Genomic DNA, 23,535 nt, shown 5'->3' with positions numbered 1-23,535 from the left:
GAGAAAATATAGCTCCCTCCTTTTTCTGATGAAGTGGAGGATCATGGTTTGAAATGGCATAAAACATCAGACTCTGTTGATGTTCAGTCTTGTCAAATTTTTTGCCCCTTTTAATTTTTTTGTTACAAGGGAAGACTCTCTGAGGTAGGGAGAAGGAAGGGATATATTTGGAAATTAACATTATGTCAAAATATAAGATTGCATTTTAAATTTTAAAATAAAAAAAATCTGATGAGGATTCCCTCAAATTAGTAAGATTATACACTAACCTGGAAGTGGGAAAATTCAAGTTCTACTATGAAGTCCAGTCCTGAGTGTAATAATGTCATCTTTTTGACTGATACCACATTCTCCACATTTTTATGCTAATTTGTTCACCTAATGATTCATGCAATGTTCTAAGCAGTCACCTTCATGCTTAAATGCATAGCTCTATTCCCAAGTCTTAGAGTTCCTCAGTTATCTGCACAATGAAGAGTTGGAGGGATTTCTTTATTATTTTATCAGTGAGAATCAAAAGAAAAAAAACTTGTAAGGAAAGATGAAAGTTCTTATTTGCTCCATATTTACTCCTACCACAGTATCAGTGTATCTGGGGCTATTCTACTACATAGCAATTTGCTTGTGGTTTCTGACCAGGAGCTGAATTTTTGTCTGTTTGGTGTGATTCATGCCCTTTCCTTACATATTTGTCAAAAAAAGCTGTTTCTTCCTTGGGGACATTAGCAGACTCATTACATCTTTTATTTAATTAATAAAAAAGGTTAAACTCGTCAGTAAAACCAGCAAGCAAGACCCTACATATAAGACATCTTGCCAAATACCTTCCATCAAAGATGAAACATAAAGAGAATAACAACAAATGTTAGTTTATCTTAAGTGCTTCTACATATTCTTGCTAAATCAATGAAAATGGAACCATGGACATTTTAATATTCTACTAAATTCCTCATAGTTATAAACAAGTAGAATGTCATACTCCCTTTCTTCCTAAATTTAGTATTACTATAAAAACCTTCCTACTTTGAACTATTGTTCATGAACCCCTACAGTCCTATATATTGAAAAAAAATAAATGTGTATGGGAAAAACTTACATTTATTGCATGTTTAAGTCACTTTTATTGGGAGGTAATTTTCAGGATTATAATTTGCTTATGTTATTTTAAAAACTGGAATCATAATCTCATTTTTCCTACCATTTGACAGCTTTATGTACTTATAACCCATTCCCAAGACCATTCTCTCCACTCTCCTGCAATTTTATATTATATGCACTACCAACCTTTCCTTTGTAAATAGAATATTCATTAAGCAAAATTTCATTCCTATTCATCAAATAACTAGGCTAACCTTCTGTATTTTTGCTATTCCAGTTCAGGCTTCCTTGTCATAATATGCTTATGTATAACTTGTCCCACAAGTCTTCTGAACCCAATGTCACACTATCCTAATATTTTCTATGTTGGAAAAGAATAAGGACTTTCTACAAAAAGACAAGTTACCATATACATTAGGCAAGGAAGCAGTAAGAGGCACATCCTTAAGATGAATGCTCATGAGAATAATTTTCAGATGTGGCAAAGGGGAAAAAAGCATGTTTTGCTGAAAAGCCTAAATTGGAAACTTCAGTGATAATATTAAAGGGCAAGAGAATAATAAAAAAGAAACATGCGACTTAAATGCATCAGCAAGTTTATTTACAAATGCAGTTGGAACAGTAAAGAAATACACTAGCTCCTGGGGGGAAAAAAAGGACAACCTTTTGTTGCACAAGCCATAGTTAACATTTTCTTAGTGAAGAGAAGAAACTCTTAAGAGTGAATTGTTCAAAACTAAATCCACTGATCAACCAATACAAGAGTCCCCCTCATCCAAAAAAAAAAAAAAAGAATATTGAATATGTATATGAAAAAAATCACAATGGGAGGCAAGTTAGAAAACCAGTCTACGGAAAACAAATATTAATGTAATAGGCCTGCATTACTTATTTTGTGGTATACATTACAAATAAGGTCAGCCATTGCAAATATATTTAAATTAACTATTTCAAATAATGTTTAAGAGCATTCTTTCTTTCAAAAAACATCCTCTTCATACACCAATGGAAAGTCAAGCTAGATATGAATTATTAGCCTCAAAAATATTTTGAAATTATTATTGATAAGTATTTGTTCTCCCTTGTGCTTTTAATATGCTGAATTCAAAAAATGAATACTGTGCTTTTCCCAAAACATGATTACCTTCTTATAAATAACAAAAAAAAAAATACAGTTAACATAAGGGATATAAATGTTCCTATGTAATCTAGACAGGCCAAAAAAAAAAAAGTTACTCTTTTTTTAAAAAAAAGACATACAATATATATTTATAGATCTACACCAGCAGCAACCACCTCTTCTTCTATCTGCAACAGTGCTTTCGTATGGAGGTTTACTTCACATGGAGGTTGGCTGTCCAGCTGATCAGGCAAGGAGAAAAGAAAGAAGAAAAATACTTAGATTCAGAAAGAGTTCAATATTGAGTATCCCGGACACTTAGTAGCAATTGTGTTTTGAGAAAATCATCAAGAATGAGTGAAGTAAGTTTTGCAACTCAATCATTGGACAAATAACTGTATCTTTTGGGCAGAAAGATTTCTCCTCATTTGCAAAATGAAGATTAAATTTAGTCACTTGGATAGAAATAAATTACAGCCAACTCTCACTTATTTGTGCTATTGGAGGAAAGAGGAGGCCCCAACAGTACAAAATAATAATTACTACCCCTACCCCCGGAAAAAATTCAGATTTTACTCTGGAATTTAGTCCAGGAGAAAGATACACAAATTCAATTTAATACATGTCTAACTTTGACATTCACATGCCATAAACCCACTGTCAGCAGTTTGGGATGTAGCTTAACAGTTAGGGCAAGGAAACCTCAGCATAACAAAAAACCCACTGAAAGAATAATCCATCCACAGAAAAGAGAGAATTGGCTGAGTATAAGTCATTAATAAAGCACTCAGCAAATAAAGGTCTATACAAATACCTCATAGTTCAAAATCATATTGTTTTGCTGATAAGGAAGAAACACTGGTTACCAGCATCGCTGTCCAAAATATAAACAGCAGTTATGGTTGCATTCACATAGCTATAAACAATATGCCAAGTCCATTAATTTTATTTTCCTATGGTTTATAACACACTAAAAAAGATATTCTTTTAAACCAAAACATGTGTCACATGCTAAGACACAAAGTAACATTTGGGACTTCAAAAATTTGAGTCTCCAGAAGAAAGATGCTGAAGGCCCAAATAATCCTGAGAAATATTGTTCTGCTTTTGGGGGAGAGGGGAAAATGGGTAGAAAGACAGTCTCAAAATAATAACAACACCAAACTTGAACAACTGCTTGTTCTTTTTTTTGACTTTTAATTTGTAGGAAATGGTATCGTCAAAAAAATTCAAAACCATTTGGTTATTTTCTTTTTTTTTCTTTTTGGAGGGCAATTGGGGTTAAGTGACTTGCCCAAAGTCACATGGCTAGTAATTGTGTCAAGTGTCTGAGGCCGAATTTGAACTCAGGTCCTCCTGACTCCAGGGCCGGTGCTCTATTCACTGCGCCACCTAGCTGCCCCGATTTGGTTATTTTCTAAGAAACATATTCAAAAGTCTAAAGTTAGACCTTTGTTAAAATGAGGTGAAAGTGATGAAAAAAGAAAGAACCAGTTCCTAAGAGGTCTAACTTCAAATCTCTTATTTTCCTTTTAGCCATTCTTGCTTAGGGCTCTGTGTATGCCCAGAGGGCAGCATAGGGGAAAACTTGTAGGTCTCCAGCTCCCCATAACCCCCTTTTCTTGACCTCATAAATCACCTTCTTGTGCTGACATCCTAAACAATCACCCAACTCTATTCAAACCCTCCCTGGAATGGGGCAGCTTTGAGTTTATCCAAAAAATACTCCTAAAAATGGGGATTCTGAGGCAGGGTGCTTGTGGGGGTAGCAGATGCAGATTCAGGAATGTGCATGGGAGCCCGAGGTCTCATTAAAAGGCAAGAGATTTTCTCTCTGATTTGCTCTCTTACATTTGAATCGGAGATAGCACTCATTGCAGTACAATTCATTATTTCGGATTCTGACTTCTGCTCCTGAGCTGGAGCCTCCGAGATCACACTCGCAGGCCACACACTGGAAGGGAAACAGCAATAATTAGTTATCTCTGCCATAAAAGAAACTACTTGTGGAAATAATGAATAGAAGCACTTTATGAGGGGGGCGAAGGGGAGAGAGAGAAAGAGAGATAGAGAGAGAGAGAGAGAGAGAGAGAGAGAGAGAGAGAGAGAGAGAGAGAGAGAGAGAGAGAGAGAGAGAGAGAGAGAGAAGCAGCTTCTAATTCCCTTAACCAATATTAGCAAAAGCAAACACAATGATTAGCGGATGAGAAGGAAGTGCTCCAGGTGAGGCATGAGTCTGGTTACATCAAGCCAACTTTCATTCTAAATATGCTGGGAGGCAGAAATGAATCACTGATTAATTTAATGAAATCCTAATCTTCAGGTTTCCTGGGGTGGGGTGAGGGGGAGAAAAGTCATGGCATTACATGAAAGACCTACCTCTGTTCATCAATGAAGGCTGGGATGTGGGCCCAGCTTTCTGAGGCAGGTCCTTGATAGATTCCATGCAGTACAAATTCCAATCTACTTCTCACATGGAATCTTTACTTCAGTGAAGGATATTTTGGCCCCACAATTTTGTTCATGTATTTGGAGAATATTAAGGATTCTGGTTTATTCAGGTAAGCTAACATGCAAGCCTCTACTGCCACTGTACCAGTTAGAACAACCCTGGTGGTGATGTCCCGTAGGACAATGAAGAACCAATCACTACACTTACTCTCCTTCCCAAAGTAAGTGCTCCTCAGATAATGGACCTACATAATATTTCTCTAATAATAAGCATCTCACAAGGCAAAAATTACAGCCTTTTTTGAAAATGTGAATTGCTTTTATTTTACAAATGTGGAGTGTCAAATGTGTACATATGGGGCATATGATAATTTATAGCAATTTTTCATTTTTTATATTCTCTATTTCAATAGCAAATAAAACTTAGGGTAAGAAATAACTCCACGACCTCTGTATTTTTCACAGATTAAGCTATGTTTTCCACCACATGTTCGATAATATTCCAGGGGCAAACAACTCTAAAGATTACCTTTGACAATAAGCACCCTCACCTTCCACCCCTGGAAAAACAGAAACAAAACAAAACAAAACGCAAAAACTATATTTGAAATATGACAACATAAAGGTGGTTGTACTTTGTTCAGTGGATCAAAGAATACGCCAGAATTTTGAGGATATCAGTGGTGCTTCCAAATCAGACCCTCTATTAAGTTCAAGCTTTAAGAACTAAATATTAGTAGAAAACTCAGCAGAAAGGCCATGTGGATTGATGCCCGAAGCATAAGGCTAGTTAGTAGTGTCCCCAAAACCAGCGATCCAAGAAGCCATGCGTTCTCCAAGCCAAGCCCCAGTCTTCATGTTGCTTCTCTGAATTCTCACCTTAAAACAATGTAAATGATAACAAAGCCCCAAAGATTCGATGATCATGGCCGCTCCCTTGCCCAGAATGTTATTACAGTAGGAGCATACTCTCTTCCCACTGACTGACCTAGACACAGAACAAGAATGGGATGGAAGCCTTGTTGTTCAAGGTAGTTAAAGATAGAGGGCATCTTCACATTAATATAACACACTTGAAGCTGGAGTCTCTTCTTTAAAGAAAAAAAAATTCTTCATAAGAAAGAGCAGAAAACATTTCAGTTATGTAGAAACACACCTAAACTTTTGTTTGTGACTGTTGTCCATATGGTGATAGTGGCATTAAGATACTAAAATGCTTTCTTATTGAATTACACAAAATTCTGCAGCAATCTGTGACATCTTCATGTTGCTAATCCAATCTGCAAAATTAAACTTACAAAACATTCATGAATGGAAAAGTCTCTGCCCCAAGGAGCTAACATGCTGTTGGGGAGTCAGGTGGTACACAGTTTATATAGACAGCTAAATAAATGGAAGGTAAGTTGAAGAGGGAGAGTATACTAACAACTGGAGAAGATGAGAGAAGGTTTCATGGAGGAGGTGGACACCTGATCTGACCCTTGAAGGAAGACAGGATTCTGGGAAGTCAAGTAATCAGGAAATACACCATAGTTATAGGGACAGGCTGAGTTCTGGATCAATAAGTTCAGGAAACAGTTCAGCTGGAACACAACTGTAGGAAGAATTAGTGTCATAGACTTAGGGCTAAAAATGACCTGAGAAGCCATCTAGTCCAATCCTCTAAATAACTGATAAGAAAATGCGACCTAGATGAGTAAAATGACTTGTCCAAGGTCACACAGGTAGAGAGTTAGGTCCTTAGGATCCAAATCCAGTAACAGTATAGCATGCTTCCCCTAAAGGGAATACTGTAAGTAAGCTTGGCTAAATAGTTTGTGGCAGCAATGTGGAAGACCTAAACAGGTCAATTCAAGAGTTGATATTTTATGTTAGATGAAAGAGAAAGTCACTGAACATTTTTTAGTGGACGAGGGACGAGGAAAAGTCTTTGCTCCAGAAAGGTTATTTTGACTGCTTTGTGAAGGGACAGATATGGAGCAGGGAGATCACGAGGAAGCCGAAAGAGGCGATGAGGGCTTGAATGAGGGTGGCGGCCATGAAGAGGATGGGTTCAAAAGATGCATCTGTGCTGTTTGCATTGTTTACATCCCAGTACTGTCGCCTGTCTAATTACCTTCATCTGGTTTTGTCCTAACTATTAGATGACATAAGGGGATGACTAAACCAAGAACCAAACGTAAAATTCTCCCTTTTCAGTAGCCAACCTGCAGATACCACCTTCAAGTATTTCTTGGCATTGGCATAGAAGATAGTATAGTGTTACCATCTTGCTTACAGTATGTTCTATGCTTAAGGTATTATCTTACCTCCAATAAGGGAATGGACCAGATGACTTCTGGGAGGCTCCTCTACACGATTATTTCTATAGTATCTAAGATACTGATGGTATACTTAGTGTATTTTGTAGTCTTTTGATCTGTCATCTACAGTTACTGTGGTTAATGGAACCCATAGGCAATTCGGAAAAGCCAGCATTAAATGGTGTTTCTGCTCTAAGGTTACATGTTGATAACTGCAAAATGCCAAGGTCCAACATGTTTCATACCTTCAAGTCATGATAGCTCACATAGGAACACATATATGAGCTGATTTAAAGAGCAGTAAATAGAACCAGGAAAACAATTTACACACTGACCACAACAAAACAAATGGGAAAAATAGCAACAACAAAGCAAACAATGCTGAATGTTACAAAATTAGAATGACCAAGCTTAGCCCCTCAAGAGATATGAAATTGTATTTCCTTTCCTTCTTTGTAAGGAAACAGGAAGGAGAAACTACAGGTGTTGAACTCTACATACAGTGTAGAACTGGGTTATGTTTCAGTTAGTTTTCCTTAATTTTTCCCTTTTAAAAAATTCTTTGTTATAGAGAACAGTTCCCTGAGGTATGAGGCAAGATATCTGGGAAAATGTGTGAATTATTGTAAAAATAAGAGAGATCTCAATAACAGTTTACAAGATAATAATGACAGTTCATTTATACATTATATTAAGTTTTACGAAGCCCTTTACATGCATAATCATTTGATCCTCATAAATAATCCTTGTGAAATAGGCATTATTATTACTATTTTTATCCCCATTACAAATGAAGAAACTAAGTCTCGGAGGGGTTAAAAAGCCTTGCCCAAAAGTACACAGCTAAGAAATGGGCACAGTAGGATTCAAACCCAGGTCTTATTGACTCCAAATCCAGTGTTCTATCCACTATGCCATGCCCACTACACTGTTGTCCTCTCCACTACAAAATTAATTCATATATTAAAAAAAACTGAAATTTAACTATCAGATTCAGAATACCTCTTGCTTGAACAAGGCTGAGTGGGGCTCAAGTAAAATGATAAGATGTGGTAACACTTCATAATAGAAATTAGAAATTAAAAATAATTGAAGCCATTTTTTAGTATTAAAAACAAAATAGAGACTAAAACATTCCTATGAAGCAGATCAGGGAGCATAAAATTTTAATTTTTCTATACTACAAAATATTAAAATTGTCTAGAAAATCCCTAATGGATACTGGTGCACTCTAATTTTCTAAATTACCCAGGATATCCCCATTGAAAATGTTCTTGGGAATACAACTGATTTATAAAAAGTATACACTAATACTTAAAAAAAAATTTCCTATAGCAATGCTAAAGATGGCTTCAGCTACATGACAAAAATGCCTCCCCTTAGGCTTTTACCTGTCCTGTTTCAACTGAAGGTAGAGAGGGCCCATACTGGGAAACTGTCCAGCTTTGATTTCTGCAGCTCTTTTCTTTGACTCCCAGTTCTTTACCTTTTTACCCACTGTTTGTCAAAACCCTTTACCTCACTTCTAACCAAGGATGCCCCCCCCCCTTTCTCCCCATCAAAACCAGAAAGAACTAGCTTCAGTCATTCACAGGCCTAAATACAATAAGTACAATTTCTAAGACTTTGATAAAAACTCATTCATGTGTAAAGTGTTATCCCAACCAGGCCTTTGCATTGAAATGGAATTTAACCAGGCTCTCTTCTTAGTTGAGAAATGAAAGTTCTTTTCCTCTCAAAGGCAATGCTGTAAACTAGGCAGACAGCTTAGATTATGAGTGCCCAAAACTGAGTTTGAATGTCAGCTCCAATGTTTACCATTTGTGCGACATGGGCAAATCATTTCCATCCTCTGAATCTCAGTTAGCCCAACCCCAGCCCCCGCCCCACCACAGACAGACTGAGTCTCTGTCTCTCTCTCTCTCTCTCTCTCTCTCTCTCTCTCTCTCTCTCTCTCTCCCTCCCTCCCTCCCTGGCAGGAGTATAAGGCAATTAGAGCAGCCAATTCTGTTCTTAGCTCTCAGACTACTTCATTGCATCTTCTGCTAGAATATCTTCTTGCTCCTGTTCCCCAAAATATGTAACTGCCCAGCACTGTTTCCTTTGTCCTATTTTTTTTTTATTTCCCCATGAGTACCCTCACACTATAGCAAAACAGGACCAGTCAGTTTCTCAAACACATTCATTCAGTGGTGGTGAACCTGTGACCTTGAGGCCATGTAGCCTTCTAGGTCCTTGGGTGTGGCCTTTGTGACTGAGTTCAAGTTTTACAGAACAAATCCTTTTATTAAGGGGATTTGTTCTGTGAAGTTTGGATTCAGTCAAAGGGCAGCATTTGAGGACTTAGAGGGCTACATGTGACCTCAAGGCCACAGGTTCCCTACCCTTATTAGATTTTCCTGCCTCCAGGCCTTTGTTCTCATTGTTCTTCTTAACCTGGAATCTGTAAGATTGGCTTTAACATACACACACACACACACACACACACACACACACACATATATATATATATATATATATATAGTAATTATATATATTTTTCTTTCATGCATCTAAAAACATTATTCTGCAAAGGGTTCCATTCACTTCACCAGACTGCCAAAGGAGACCATGAGACATAAAAAGGTTAAGAACCCTTCCTTGATCTGGAATTCCCTTTTCCCCACCCTCCATCAAGCTAGTTTGTGTGTGCGTGTTAAGTGTCTGAGGCCAGATGTGAACTCACCTGGTGTCCTCCTGACACCAGGGCTGGTGCTCTATTCACTGCACCACCTAGCTGCCCTTCTACTCATCTTTCAAAAAGGGCCCAGCTAAAATGTTCCCTTCTCCACGAAGTACCTTATCCAGCATTTACCATAGTGCCTGGCTTTTAGTAGGTGATTAAAAAATATTAACTGATTGATTGAATGAATACCTCCCTAGATCACTCCAGCTTGGAGTAATCACATCTTCATCAGAAGAAATTATTAGTTACAATGGTTAACCACATTCTGCCCTTTATTGTAGTTACTTGTACAAATTATCTGCTGTAGCAGTTCCCTTATAGGTATGGGCTACCTGTTTCTGAAGTGAACAGTATAATCCATGCCCACCAAGCCAGAAATGCTTGTCCTCCTCCCACCCTTGCTGTGAACTCCTTTTTTGATCCATACATCACATATGGCAGTCACTTACGACAGCGCCTAAGTCTTTACCCATCTGGAACCCTCAAGAAATGAGGTGATTAAGGGGCGGCCAGGTAGCACAGCGAGTAAGAGCACCAGCTGCAGTGTTGAGATAGACCTGGAGATCGAATCCCGGGCTCAGACACTTAGCAACCACCCAGAAACACCTGGCCGTGTAACCTTGAGCAAGTTACTTAACCCCAATTGCTTAGGGGCGGCCAGGTGGCTCAGTGAGTAAGAGCATCGACTCCAGTGTTGGGACGACCTGGAGATCGAATCTCGGGCTCAGACACTCAGCACCACACCCAGAAATAACTGGCCGTGTAACCTTGAGCAAGTTACTTAACCCTGATTGCTTAAAAAACAAAAAAAAAGAAATGAGGTGATTTTAATGGTTATGTTATTGGAGAACCATTACTTTTCTGAATACCAACACATTTTATTTGAACCATTCTGAGTGAAAAAAAAATCTAATCTATCTCTTCCCTTCTTAAACATCAATACATCAAGGACCTGGGATTTCACTGTTCTTTCTGACAAACCCCACATTCTATCTGTAGCAACACATTGCTGCTCTGAGCTTACATAGTGTAGCAGAGCATCTAATGCACTTGGAACTCAAAGACAACTGGGTTCCAATCTGGCCTCGGACATTCACTTGTGTGACTATGGTCATGATTCTTCACCTTATTGAGCCTTGGTTGTTTCATCAGTAAAATGAGGATTATAATATCAGTAGAACCTTACTCACAAAGTTGCTGTTAGGAGGCAGAGAAGTTATGCACACACACAGTGCCAAAAATGAGCATAATAAACGTCAACAACCGTTCCTTGGCATCTCTGGACCATCATCACGAACATCAGTTATCATAGCGTGCCAGTGCACAATGATGACCCTCTCGGAGATATGTGCTGCCGCATTAGCTGGCCCTATGCCGCCACGCTTTTTTAAAAGTCCTGTCTGCTTGCTATGATTCTGTCATTTCCAATTCATTTGTTTCTTCTAATCTACTTTGGGTATGTGAGAAAAAATTGAGAAGGGGTGGGGAGGGGTGTGTGCGTGAAGGGAAGTACTTCTGTTGTTCAGGTGTTTTTCAGTCACATCTGGTAAAGGTGCTAGAATGGTCTGCCATTTACTTTTACAGATGAGGAAACTGAGGCAAACAATGCTAGGTGACTCGCCCAGGATCACATAGTTAATAAGTGTCAGAGGCCAGATTCAAATTCAGGATGATCGAGTCTTCTTGACTCCAGACCTGATATCCTATCCACTGTGCCACTTAGTGACTGAGGGGAGGCTCCAGATGTGGAATGTTGCATGCACTTTCAGATGAGGTCACTGGATTGCTAGTTCTTCTTAATTGTTTTACATTTTGTTATAACAGATCTCTCACTTAATGGTGGTAATATATACATGTTTGTAAGATAAAAACAAAATAGATCAATTAAAAAAGAAAGAAAGAAAAACCGGAAGACCAATCTTTTTAGAACCGTGAACAAAAAATGGGGTCTGCATGAGAACCTTTACTGGCAGTAAAGTTTTGGTACATTAACTTCATGACATCTATTTGCACTCTGCTCAGAAATATCCTTTCCTTACTTCTCATTTCTGCTCTAGAGAAGATTGGTGAGTTGGGTGCCGGATAGATGACATGTAATATTATGTGTATGCATGTTACCTCCCCAGATAAAGCTGTGAGCTGTCTCCAGGACACAGACCATGTTGCTCTATTTGTTGTTTTTTATTCTTAGCCATCCCTGCTACACTGATTGGGGGGAAGGCAATTAGTTGACAGAAAAAGAGTCTGTGAATTCATTGATAGAGGGAACTCCTGGCAAAGACCTTCTTTCCTCAAGCGCAGGATGGCGTCTCTTCTGTAATGTATGGTTCTCTTTTTGTCGTTGTCTTAGAGACCGGATATCCCTATCTCGCCCAGGCTAGAAGTTCAGTGGCCAATCACAGTTCTGATCCCAATAGTGATGAATACACATAGTAAGTAATAAGCAGGAAGCTTAGCCCACCCCATTTTTCTGATCTGATATTGTTCACCCTTTCTTCGGTAGCTTAGTGACCCTCTGCTCCTAGAGGTTTCCAATATTGGTGCTATACTTAGAGTGGACATCTCATGGACTTTATCCCTGCTGCAGTTCAGAACTAAAGCTGCCGGCCACCCTTGGTTTCCCCAAGCAGAAGGGAATTCACCATTATGCCTGGCAATTTATCATCTTAAAAGAATTACCCAGGGCACTGAGAGGATAGGTGAATTATCCAGGCTCACACAGTCAATATGTGTCGAGGCAGACTTGAATCTAGTACCTCCTGGTTCCAAAGCCAGCTTTGTAAAGATTATTCTCTATGACTTCTAATTTACAGTCACTATGAATAAATGCTGGAGACCTAGGCCCAGAAAAACCTAGAGAGTAGAAATATCAATGCATTTTCATCACAGATGTTTTTTAAAATCTAGAACCCCTACCATCCTGATGTCATGTTTAGGGGCAGGTCCCTTTAACTTCCTTTTTTACATAAGAATAAGTCAGGTCAACCCTTCTAGTCCTGATAACCTTCATCTAATTCTATTCCTCCCTTCCTTCTGTCCCAGACTCTCAGAATATATATTATATATTTTTCGGTATATGTACTATTGTTTTAGTTGGTGTTTAATGATTTACCTTATTCTAACTACTCTTATCTGACATCCTAGAAGGCAACACTGTGCCTCAGATAGAATTTCAACTCCTAGCTACTTAAGTTTCAGCCAAAGACAGTCACTAGAATGTATCCTTCTCATGATGCAAGTTATTATAAAAAGTTTTTATTCTCCTACATTTTTGCTTCTCTATGAGCCATGGTCTTTCTTGGTATCATTAGATATCATAAGTCAAGTTGTAGATTTATAATAGCACAACTAATTTTCAATTCTAGAAACATATAGTATACAGGTGTTGATTTATGTAAAAGGAACAAGATGTCAGCAAACTTGAAAAAGCAAAAAGTTAATCATTCTTTAAAAGTAAAAGAAAAACTCTAAATGTAAGCTCTGTCTGCACATAGTTATAATTCATTATTGTTCTCATATCCTCTCCTCTAAAAATGATCTCAAATAATAAGTCTACTTCAAAAAAAATATGCTATTTTAAAACAGATTTTGCCCATAAAGTGGAAATATATTCATGAGCTTCTGCAGGTTTTTATGACTCACCCTTCTGGACTATTAGTGATATATTAGCCACAAACATCAGCAAGAGAGACATGAGCAATAAGCTAGAGGTTTAAAATTTCTATAGTGGTTTCATAGGAAACCTATAAATACCATAAGTGTCTTCTGGAAAGAATTAAGACCCAACCATTGATGACAGTTGGATACTAGGAAAAAACTAAAAAAAAAAATTTAATATATTGCAAGAGAGGTTACTTTATCTCTTTTCCCAATGGAAATTGTGGATAAGAATGTGTTACCATTAAAAAAATTGTTTAAAAAGTTTTTCTTTATTGCAACAGAAGGACAATAATGGCTACTAGAAACATTTGTGCAACATACCTGTTTCGTTGTTGTATCCCTGACTGAGGAGCAGAGGGGGATTGTGTTCGAGGTGCTGGGGAAGGTGCTGAAGACAAAGGTCCCGTTCGTACAGAGCCAACAGAAGAAGATACCAAACCAGAAGGGGGATTTCGCATGTAAGCCCGGCTGGATGTGGACACAATCTGAGGAGGTGGACGACTGAAGTCTTGCACAGATGAAGAAGCGTGAAACCCTGTGGACTGATTCATCCAAGGGGCATGTCTCCAAGAATTTGATCTGGGGGAGTCCAGATTATCTAGAGATTCACCTCTGAAATGCAAACGAGAGAAACCTACTATATCCCAACACACTTAATGTATCAGTGAAGTGACAGTTTCAAAAGTCACTACAAGCCATGAAAATTTTATTTTAATTTGTATAATAATTAATAAATAAGTAATAAAATGTTACTAATTTTACTGGGTGTTGCACATTTGAGTACACATTCACAGTTTAGTTCAGTCATGTCTGATTCTCCATGATCCAATTTGGTGTTTCTTGGCAAAGACAGTAGAGTAGTTTGCTATTTCCTTCTCCAGCTCATTTTACAGATGAGGGAACTAAGGCAAATAGGGTGAAGTGACTTGTCCAGTCTTACTTGCTAGTAAGTTTCTGAGGCTGGATTTGAACTCAGGAAGAGGAATCTTCCTGCTCCAACTCTGACACTTTATCCATAGCCTCACCTACTCCACACAATACAAGTAAAATTTATTTTTATCTTCATGCTAAAAAGATAAGAAAAATTTTAATCAACTAGTTTTAATGAACCTTCATTTTGGTCATAATTGATTCCTTTGTACCAGAGTACCAAGTAAAAAGGATTAGATTAACGTTAGGAAACATGGAAGAAAACAATCTATAGTTCTTCAATAAAAGTATTTTATTTGAATTTATTTATTTTAAATTTATTAAATTAAATTTATTTAATTTAAATTAAAATTTATTTTATTATTCCACGTAGGTATTTGAATATCTTTGCCAACATGCTATACTAGGAAAACTCAATATACAAAAATCCCAAACTTACAAATCAGAAGAATGAAGATGTTCATATAACAGGACAATTTGCTACAGGCTTCATTTAATAATAATATATTTTATATTATATGATATAATATATATAGTAATATATTATATATAATAATAACCCTGATTTAATTTACAAAAGTATAGATCATACATAACTCTGATACACAGTTCTAAATTATAGAGAGATTTTTCTATATTCATATTCTTCTATAAACAATATTAATTCTAAACCTGGATTGTTAAAACAGTCATCAAAAACCTAAAATAAAATATCTAGGACATTCAAGCAGACTCAAAGCTTTAATATCTAAAACTAAATTAACATTCTGACATAATTGCTTTCATTAAGGTTTTTTTAATATATTTTAATATATATTATATATAAACATATAAAAATATATATTCATACCATGTAACCACCATAAAAGTGAAGTTTACAAATTAATTGCTAACTTATTACTAAAAAACAAAGAAATGATGAACCAAATGCAACGGAACATAAAGAAAAAAGTCATTTTAGGTTCTATAGAAAAGCAGAATTCTGCAAGTGCATGTTCTAAGTGTTCCCAGTCACCATGATTATCATTTGGAGGGGGAAGAAAGAAAAAGGAAGAGAAGGAGGAAGAAGAGGAGGAGAGGAAGAGTGCTTTGCCATTTCCTTCTACAGCTCATTTTAAAGATGAGGAAACTATGACAGAGTAAGCAATTTGCCCAGGATCACACAACTAAGTAAGTGGATGAGGCCAGATAGGAACTGCTATCTTGACTCTAGGTTCAGTGCTCTCTCCACTGGGCCACCTAACTTTGCCCATGGAATTGCAAAAATGGAACAAGAAACAAAGGCAAGTGATTACTGAGCTCCTAAACAGCCAAGAGACATGGAAGTTAAATTTTTCCTAGATGAAAAGTAAAAGTAAAGAGTTTAAGAGTATCAGCACAGCTCTCACCTTCTCATGATGCCAGGCAGACAGATGGGCTCCTTGGTGACACTGGAACTCCGCTGTCTGATCCAGCTGTTATCATTGTGGAGGGAGGTCTTCTTCCTCATTTCCTGAAGGATCTGCTGTCTCTCCATCTCAGCTTCTGACGTGACCTGCTCTTTTCGAGAACCTTTCTGAGAATAGCCCACATTCCCAATCCGTTCCAAATATTTGCTGCTCCCTAGATTGAAAAGACATCAAGAACATCAGAAACAGAAAATAAAATTCCAGTCAGGGGTGAAGATAAAAAGCATAAAATTCAAGGTGCCAAATGTGAGGTAATTTGCATGTTTTAACATCAGTTCTGGCATATGATGCTAGAGGAAAGAGACTAAATTTCTTTTATTACTGTAGTATCCAATTCAACAGAAAGTGATACTATGTGGGACATACAAGAAAGGAAATGAATGCAATTGCCAAAGAGATAGTAAACCACACCATTTTGATTTTGGCCTCTCTTAAGTTCTTTTGTGCAAAATAAAATAGTCTTTTGCCAGGTGATAATTCCTGTGCCAACCAACAATAAAAAAAGACTAGAGATCATTCACAAATGTAGGGCATTTGGGGGCGGGAGGGGCTTTTTTTTTGGAGGGCAATTGGGGTTAAGTGACTTACCCAAGATCACACGGCTAGTAAAAATGTAGGGCATTTAATATTTTAAAAACAACTTTTGTCAAAATAACTTCAAGAGCTTGGTAATTCAAATATAGTATCTGATATTAAAGATAAAGAAATTGTGTGACTTCCTAGAGGTCACAAAGTTAACAAGTCAGAACATGAAGTTGGAGGCTTGGACTGAATTCTGTGCCCTTTTTATCATACTATCCTGACTCTAAAAAGATCACCAAGTGTCTAATACACCCAATGCACTGTGTTGTGCCTTGGACCATATGTGTAGTCCCAACCCTCAAAGAAGTTTTGAATCTGGCTATGAGATAAGGCAAATACTAAGCATATCCAAATCAAGTCTACACCACTCTGTGTGAGTTCCTAAAGTGAGTCAAATTCAACAACCAAGCCTGACCAAGCTATAGGAATTAAAATATTTACTGATAGCACAGTGGTTTGTCCATTCGATGAGAGCCTAGATAGTAGGACAGGAATCTAATTATTCACTAATAAATGTTTCAGGTTCCCTTATTTCAGAGATGAAACCATTTATATATAGCTTTGTTATTAGATATATTAATTACAATAGGCTCATCAATGTTTCTCATAAGTTAGAGTTTATTAGGTTGGATTATAAAGATTTAAAATGAATGATATAAACACCTTCAAACTATATTCTCACTTTTATTATTCTCAGAAAGTTTCACTAAGAATTTTTCTCCTTTCCATCTCCAGCTTCTGTTTTGTTTTCTTTATAGTTTTTCTCCAATTTAGTTCTTAGTTCATCTTCTTGCAAACAACATGAAATATACCAAATAATTGCTTACAGAATCCTATTTTTATATTTGTGCAAAGCAATACATATAATATAAATTTTAACAGATGTAAAAAAAATTTCCATTTGAAAATCACCTTACTGCTAGCAGAAATTGGATACATCAAAAAAAAAAAAAGAAGCATTGTAACAAAACTGAAAAAATTAGGTGACAAAGTCAGATGCCTGGGGAAATAGTTCACTTACTTAGAGAAGCTGTTAATGTTGTAAAATGGGGACAGTTTTTGTGCTACTTGATTCAATGGGGTGACATAAATAAATCTTTTTTGAACAATAAAATGTTATACAAATGTGAGCATGTATGTGTGTGTTTGTAAAATAAATATATACACATAAAGATAGATTTCTACTGTTATGTTACTATTATTTTTGTTATTCTCCTTTTTCAGTGGGGTTCAAATACAAACAGTTCTGGGAGAACTATTCTGTTTATATTCTTCTATGTTTAATGTTCAATGGATTTGGCAAAGGTAAGTAAAATAACTTCTTTTTTAGTTGAATAAAAATTTTAGCATGTAACACCCTCTCTAAATTCAATAAAAGTATCTTCCATTACAGACTTGACCACAATGTATATGTGTGTGTGTGTGTGTGTGTGTATAAATAAAAAACATATCACCATGGTAGGCCTCACAGAGGAGGAGAAAAAATATAGAGAAATAGAGACATTTAAAAAAAAATTTAAGCTAATGAATCAAAAAACAGAAACCATACTTGTGTACTTTGACTCGACTTTAGAAATGGCCTTAGTCATGATGTTTGATACCATAAAGCAATTAAATTTTTAAGAAATTTTCTTTTAAACTTACCATTTCTACTTGTAGGGTGATCCAATTCAGTAGTAGACCTTGATTTATTCCTAAAATATAAAACCCAATGTATTAAATCTGAGAAGCAGTTTTAATATAAATATGCATTTATGTTTAAAAGAGAGATCTATTCATGCTTAAATTTCTAAAACTAAAGATACAACATTCTAAACCATGTATCTTTTTTCCTTTTTCCAAATGACAAGTTACTGTAATTTTACAGAACTGAATCTCCTATGTGTGATATTTGAACTAGTAGAGAATAGTTTTTAAAAACTCTCAATACAGAGAACTTCTACATGATAATGATGAAACCAAATTCATCTAGGCACTTCCTCTAGAGATCTACAGTGGTTAGCACAATATTTTTTAGGTTATTTTTGCTCATCCATTATCTCCTTAAAATGGGAAAGACTTTCCATTACTCAAACTCATGAAGCTTATATAAAGAAATTTTCTTAAGATTCCCACAAAGGGATTATATCCCAATATCTCATCAATATTCTTGAAATAAGTTATATCAACTGCATCAGGACAGAAGAGCATATGCCATTTATAAACGGCATCTGAGGGCCCCAAAGAATCAATGTCTTATCTTAAAGAAACTAACTGTCCAAAAGAGTGTAGCCTGTGAATACAAACCCAGACATGATTTGTTCTGCCATTCCAAGTATAAGCAGCAAGATCAAGCAACTTCAGATTTAAGGTCAATGAAGAAAATCTGCTATTTATCACATTTGAAGGATGAAAGTTTAATATTTCCGTCATTATGAAAACTTGGAGAGAATGTCACTATATAGGTTAGTAAGTTCATCTACTTGAATAGACAGGTCAGAAAACTAGGTCTAACTTGTTTTAGACACTAAATAAATTAAAAAGGCTGCCTATTATTTGTGGCCAAAAGTTATTAATATTTACTCACCTTAAAAATAATAATTTCATTACCAGAAACATGGCAAAACTCATTAAGATCTCTATAGCAAGATGTATCATTACTGCCTAGAGATAAGACACTGACTGCATTGTGATTCCCAATGCTACCAAGGTTACTGCCTTGGCATACTAATTAGTTTTCCCTAAGATACTAAGTTACCTGAGACAGACTTCTATAAATAAATCAATTCCTTGAGAAAGGCAATGTTCCTTTTGCCAACCTATATATGTAGATATATATGTAGAAATACATATGATATGTAGATTATATATATAATATATATAAATACATAAGATATGTAGAAATACAAATATATGCACATACATACATAAATATATTTATACATACAAATATGTATATAAATGGTTTCTGTGTCTATGTATGTATATGAATATAAACATATGCATGTAAATGCATTCATGTATATAAATATATGTGTGTGTAAATGTATGTATAGTACAGGAGATGATTACAAAAAGGATGACACAATTAATACTTTTTTCATAGTTCCAAGATCAATGTCCCCCTACTCAATTCTCTCTTTTCTTTATGGTGAGCTTTGTATCATATTCAATCATGCAACAAATTATCAGTATGAGTGAAGTTTTTGCTACTAGTTTTCATCAAAGGCAAAGAAAACTTAAGGTAGAAGCAGATTCAAACCCCACTGAAGATAACAGCTGTGAAGGGTTCACTGAAACATAAGTCTAGAGACTATAATAGACCTAACTGGCTTAATTTGGAGGAAAAAAATTCATAAGCACTATTTTAAGTTAATCAAATGTTTCAGAGAGAAATTTTTAAGAAATAGCTTCCTACATGTCTAGAATTCTTTCCCCATCTCCCAAAATTTGAGTTGGGGTTTCAAGCCAAACTGTCCTAAATAGATGCCATAGTTCCCTTCTCTGATGCCCATGTAGGACTCCTATTTTTAGATAAACCCCACATATTTCTCACACCACACTTCTTGCTCCAAAAGTTAAGCAGACTGCCAGGCATTCCATTTATCTCACAAAGGATGAAGGGCTGAGTTAATTCTGCAAGGAGCTGAAACTATGATTCCAAAAAGTCTGGGCTCCTCCTTGAGAGATCAATTAAAGCCAAATTATTATCCTCTTGGCAGTAATTCAGTGTTTTACAAACCTGTCACTAGGAAGCAGATTTGTTGATTCATCTCCTTGCTTTGATACTTCAAAGGGATCAACAGGCCTAAAAGATGGAAAAGGAATTTTTTAAAATCTAAAATATTAAGGTTAAAAGATATTTTTCTACATTTGCAAGATAAAATTAATCCTACAAAAATATAATATTCACAGTGGCTACTGAGAGAGAAAAAAAACAGTTCTAGTACAAAGAATAAAGTGTTTCAACCATAAATATACCAAAAGTATTTTTAAAAGCTCAATTCTGAATCTTTCAGTAGCACCTTTATGATTCCAGGTTAGATAAGCTCTAAACTGAGGTTATCAGCAAGAACTTTCAAGCAGCTTTTATGTGTGTTTTTTAGACTTTCTTTTGGAAATGCTGGAGGTAAAAATTCAAATAGGATTCTTTCCCATATAAGAGAGAATTAAGATATACTACTTTGTAATTTAACCAGCACAATCCACAAGTCAGGGTTGAAATCCTGGTTTTCCTGCTGACTATCCTCATGACCTATGGAAAAGTCACTTGACTTTTCTGGGCCACAGTTTCTTCACCTGTAATATAACAAGGTTGGACTAAATGATTTCCAAGGTCCCTTCCAACTCTAAATCACATGTCCCTGTTTCAAGTACTCTCTCATTATTTTTTTGGTGAGGACTGAGAATTAATCCTGTAAAGCTTAGAGCTACTCAGGGAGAAGAAATCTATGGAAACTTGAGTCATTTATACAATCATAGAACATGAAAATATCAGAATGAGAATGACTAACATTTGTGTAGCATTTTAAGGCTTGTAAAGTACTTTACAAACATTATCTCATTTGATCTTCATAACAAAGCTACCTGCTATTATCTCCATTTTACAAATGAGGAAATTGAGGCAGGCAAAAGTTAGGTCACTTGCCCAGGTTTTCCTATTGCCTCTACAATAAAATATAAATTCATCTGTTTTGTTTACAAAGCCCTCTGGTCCCAATTATCTTTCCAGTTTCACTGGATATATGTAGCCAGTAAGTGTTTGGAGCAGGATTTGTAATTAGGACTTCCTTACCCCAGGTCCAACACTGTGTCACCTAGTCTGATCAATTCAAAATATATTTTTTAAAAAGCATGAGTCAAAAACACAAATATTTATGCTTAAAAATAAATTCTGTCTGATTTCCTGAAAGAACTGTACATTCAACAAATGAGGTTACTAGAATGAGTTCAGATAAGAAGCAGAGAAGGTAAAGTATCATAGTGGCAGGAATGAGGAGGAAATAGGTATGACAGATTTGGGGGAGAGAATCAATGAGACTTAAAGACTGCACAAATGTGCAGGTTAGAGGGGAGAAAGGGCAAACAAAGCTAGGGAAAAAAAGTTTTAATAAAAATAGGGAAGTTCGAAAGTAGAAAATACTTGGTTAGGGGAGGAACAGAGAAGATAATGATAGTTGCCTATTGCCTCTACAATAAAATAGAAATCCCTCTGTTTTGTTTATAAAGCCCTCTTCATCCTGGCCCCAACTTACCATTCCAGCCTCACTAGACATTACTGACCCAAATCACACTCCAAGATCCAGCCAAACTGACCTTGTCTCGGTTCTTCATGCATGACATTCTCCCTCCTGTCTGGTGCTTTAGCAATAGCTGTTCCACACACCTGGAATGCACTCCCTTATTACCTCAGCCTCAGAGAGTCTTGCTTTTCTTTTAAGACAAAACTTAGGTGCCAACTTCTTCATTAAGCTCCTCCTGATTCCCCTAACTGCTAGTGTCTGCCAAATTACCTTATTTTAACAAATATACATATATATGTATATTTTTTAAATTTATATTTCTGTTGTATGTATTTTTATACATAATTATTTTCTTCTCCATTAGAATGCAAGACCCTTGCAAATAGATATTGTATCATTTATTATTTTTGTATCCCTAGTACCTAGCACAAAGTAGGTACCTGATGTGTCTGGCACAAAGTAGGTACTCGACACTTGGTAACTAAATTGATATCACAATTACTTGCCTTCTAATGAGTGCGGGAGGAGCTGGAGGGAGGGAAAGAATTTGGAATCAATTTTTTTTATTGAATGTTAAAAACAAAAATAAATTTAAAAACAAAAAAGTTGATAACAAGGCATTTGGCAGTGGAAATGTTGAGTTTAAGGTGAAAATGGGAAATTCAAATGGAGATATTTTTATATTCTATATCAAAATAGAGGTCTGGAGCTCAGAAGAGAAGTTCAGACTAGAGATTCCTATTTGTGAATAAGTCCCATCACAGAGGTGATGTTTGAAGCTGCAGATGAGTTTGCCAAGGGAGAAAACTCAGACAGAGAAGAGATGTGAGGGTCCTCAGACAGAACCTCGTCCAAAAGCATAAATAAATGAGATGGTGTCCTCGCTCTTGATAGAATCCTGGGGCAGCTGTGTGCTTGAGTCAAAACAAGTCATTTTCAAATTATGTGTTACAGACTATAAACAGGCCTATAATTGCAACCATAAGCTAACAATAGATATGTCTGATTCAGACGAGTAGAAAAAATACAAGTGCACTTTGGCAATGGCACCAACCTTTTATACTGATATATCTGCACTGAAGTTTCTTTCTCTTTCTCTGCCCACCGCTTCTGCTCCTCTATCTCTGCCCACCGCCTCTGTTCCTCTATCTCTGCCCGCCGCCTCTGTTCCTCTAGCTTTGCCCGCCGCCTCTGTTCCTCTAGCTCTGCCCGCCGCCTCTGTTCCTCTAGCTCTGCCCGCCGCCTCTGTTCTTCTAGCTCTGCCCGCCGCCTCTGTTCCTCTAGCTCTCCCCGCCGTTTTTGTTCCGCTTCTTCTTCCAGTTCCTTTATTTTTCTCTCTTTCTCAAGCAGAAGCTGTTCTTCTAATTTCCTTTTTTGTTCTTCATGACGGAGTCTTTCTTCCTCCTCTGTTCTGTTTTTTTCCCTGTCTGAAGGATAAATCTCTTCTCTCCAATTTGTTTCCCAGTTGGCAAGAGCAGGCTCACGCGAGGTGAGAGAAACGCTATTTGAGTTTAATACCATCTGTTCCTATATAAAAGGGGGAAAATAAGCAAAGAGAGAGACATGCATATGTGTGTGTGTCAATATACATGGAACAAGTACAATTGTTAGCATTTATTTTAGATGGTATTCATACTATCCCTGAGCTGGTAACTACTTCTAAAAAAAAACATCAAAAGAAAAATACTGACATACAAAAACACATGGATAGTTCAGCTCTAATAAAGAGAGAAGATGGCTAATTTTAGATTCTTTCAAAGTAACTTTTTAAAAGATGTAGACCTTTCTGCTATTTTATTACTATACTTACAAAGGAGTTAGAAGAAGAAAAGCTTAACTATTAAGCAGAATATTGGCTGCATATCAAAGTCTGTCTTTGAAAGTAACTACACAGGCAAGCTTTTTTGAGAAACTAGCCAAATAGAGGATTTCTTTTCCTAAACTCCATTGCATCAGTGAAATGAAGAGACAGAAAAGGGAAAGGCGTATGCCAACG

At 36.4% G+C, this 23,535-nt stretch overlaps 1 protein-coding gene across 18 annotated transcripts in view; it reads right to left on the bottom strand.

Moving 5' to 3' along the window:
• Positions 1 to 1,677: 1,677 nt before the first annotated feature.
• The window catches only part of LMO7 (LIM domain 7), a 262,077-nt gene continuing 240,219 nt past the window's right edge, over positions 1,678 to 23,535 (bottom strand). For 15 of the 18 annotated variants that reach the window (XM_069066814.1, XM_069066823.1, XM_069066813.1 and 12 more), the window contains 8 exons: positions 22,594 to 23,066; positions 20,039 to 20,104; positions 17,962 to 18,011; positions 15,676 to 15,889; positions 13,679 to 13,969; positions 5,549 to 5,657; positions 4,070 to 4,172; positions 1,678 to 2,460 (listed from right to left, as the gene is read on the bottom strand). In XM_069066814.1, the coding sequence (XP_068922915.1) occupies positions 2,438 to 2,460; positions 4,070 to 4,172; positions 5,549 to 5,657; positions 13,679 to 13,969; positions 15,676 to 15,889; positions 17,962 to 18,011; positions 20,039 to 20,104; positions 22,594 to 23,066 (1,329 nt within the window). In that variant the 3' untranslated portion in view covers positions 1,678 to 2,437. The remainder of the gene's footprint in view (positions 2,461 to 4,069; positions 4,173 to 5,548; positions 5,658 to 13,678; positions 13,970 to 15,675; positions 15,890 to 17,961; positions 18,012 to 20,038; positions 20,105 to 22,593; positions 23,067 to 23,535) is intronic. The other 3 variants (XM_069066815.1, XM_069066819.1, XM_069066830.1) reach the window with 1 other exon arrangement.

This window comes from Petaurus breviceps, unplaced genomic scaffold, assembly GCF_028583685.1.
Source record: "Petaurus breviceps papuanus isolate PSGF00001 unplaced genomic scaffold, PetGlider_PUasm1.0 90730, whole genome shotgun sequence".
In the NCBI taxonomy this organism is placed as follows: domain Eukaryota; kingdom Metazoa; phylum Chordata; class Mammalia; order Diprotodontia; family Petauridae; genus Petaurus; species Petaurus breviceps.
The sequence above is the reverse complement of the archived record's forward strand: the minus strand, read 5'-3'. Positions and strand labels throughout refer to the sequence as shown.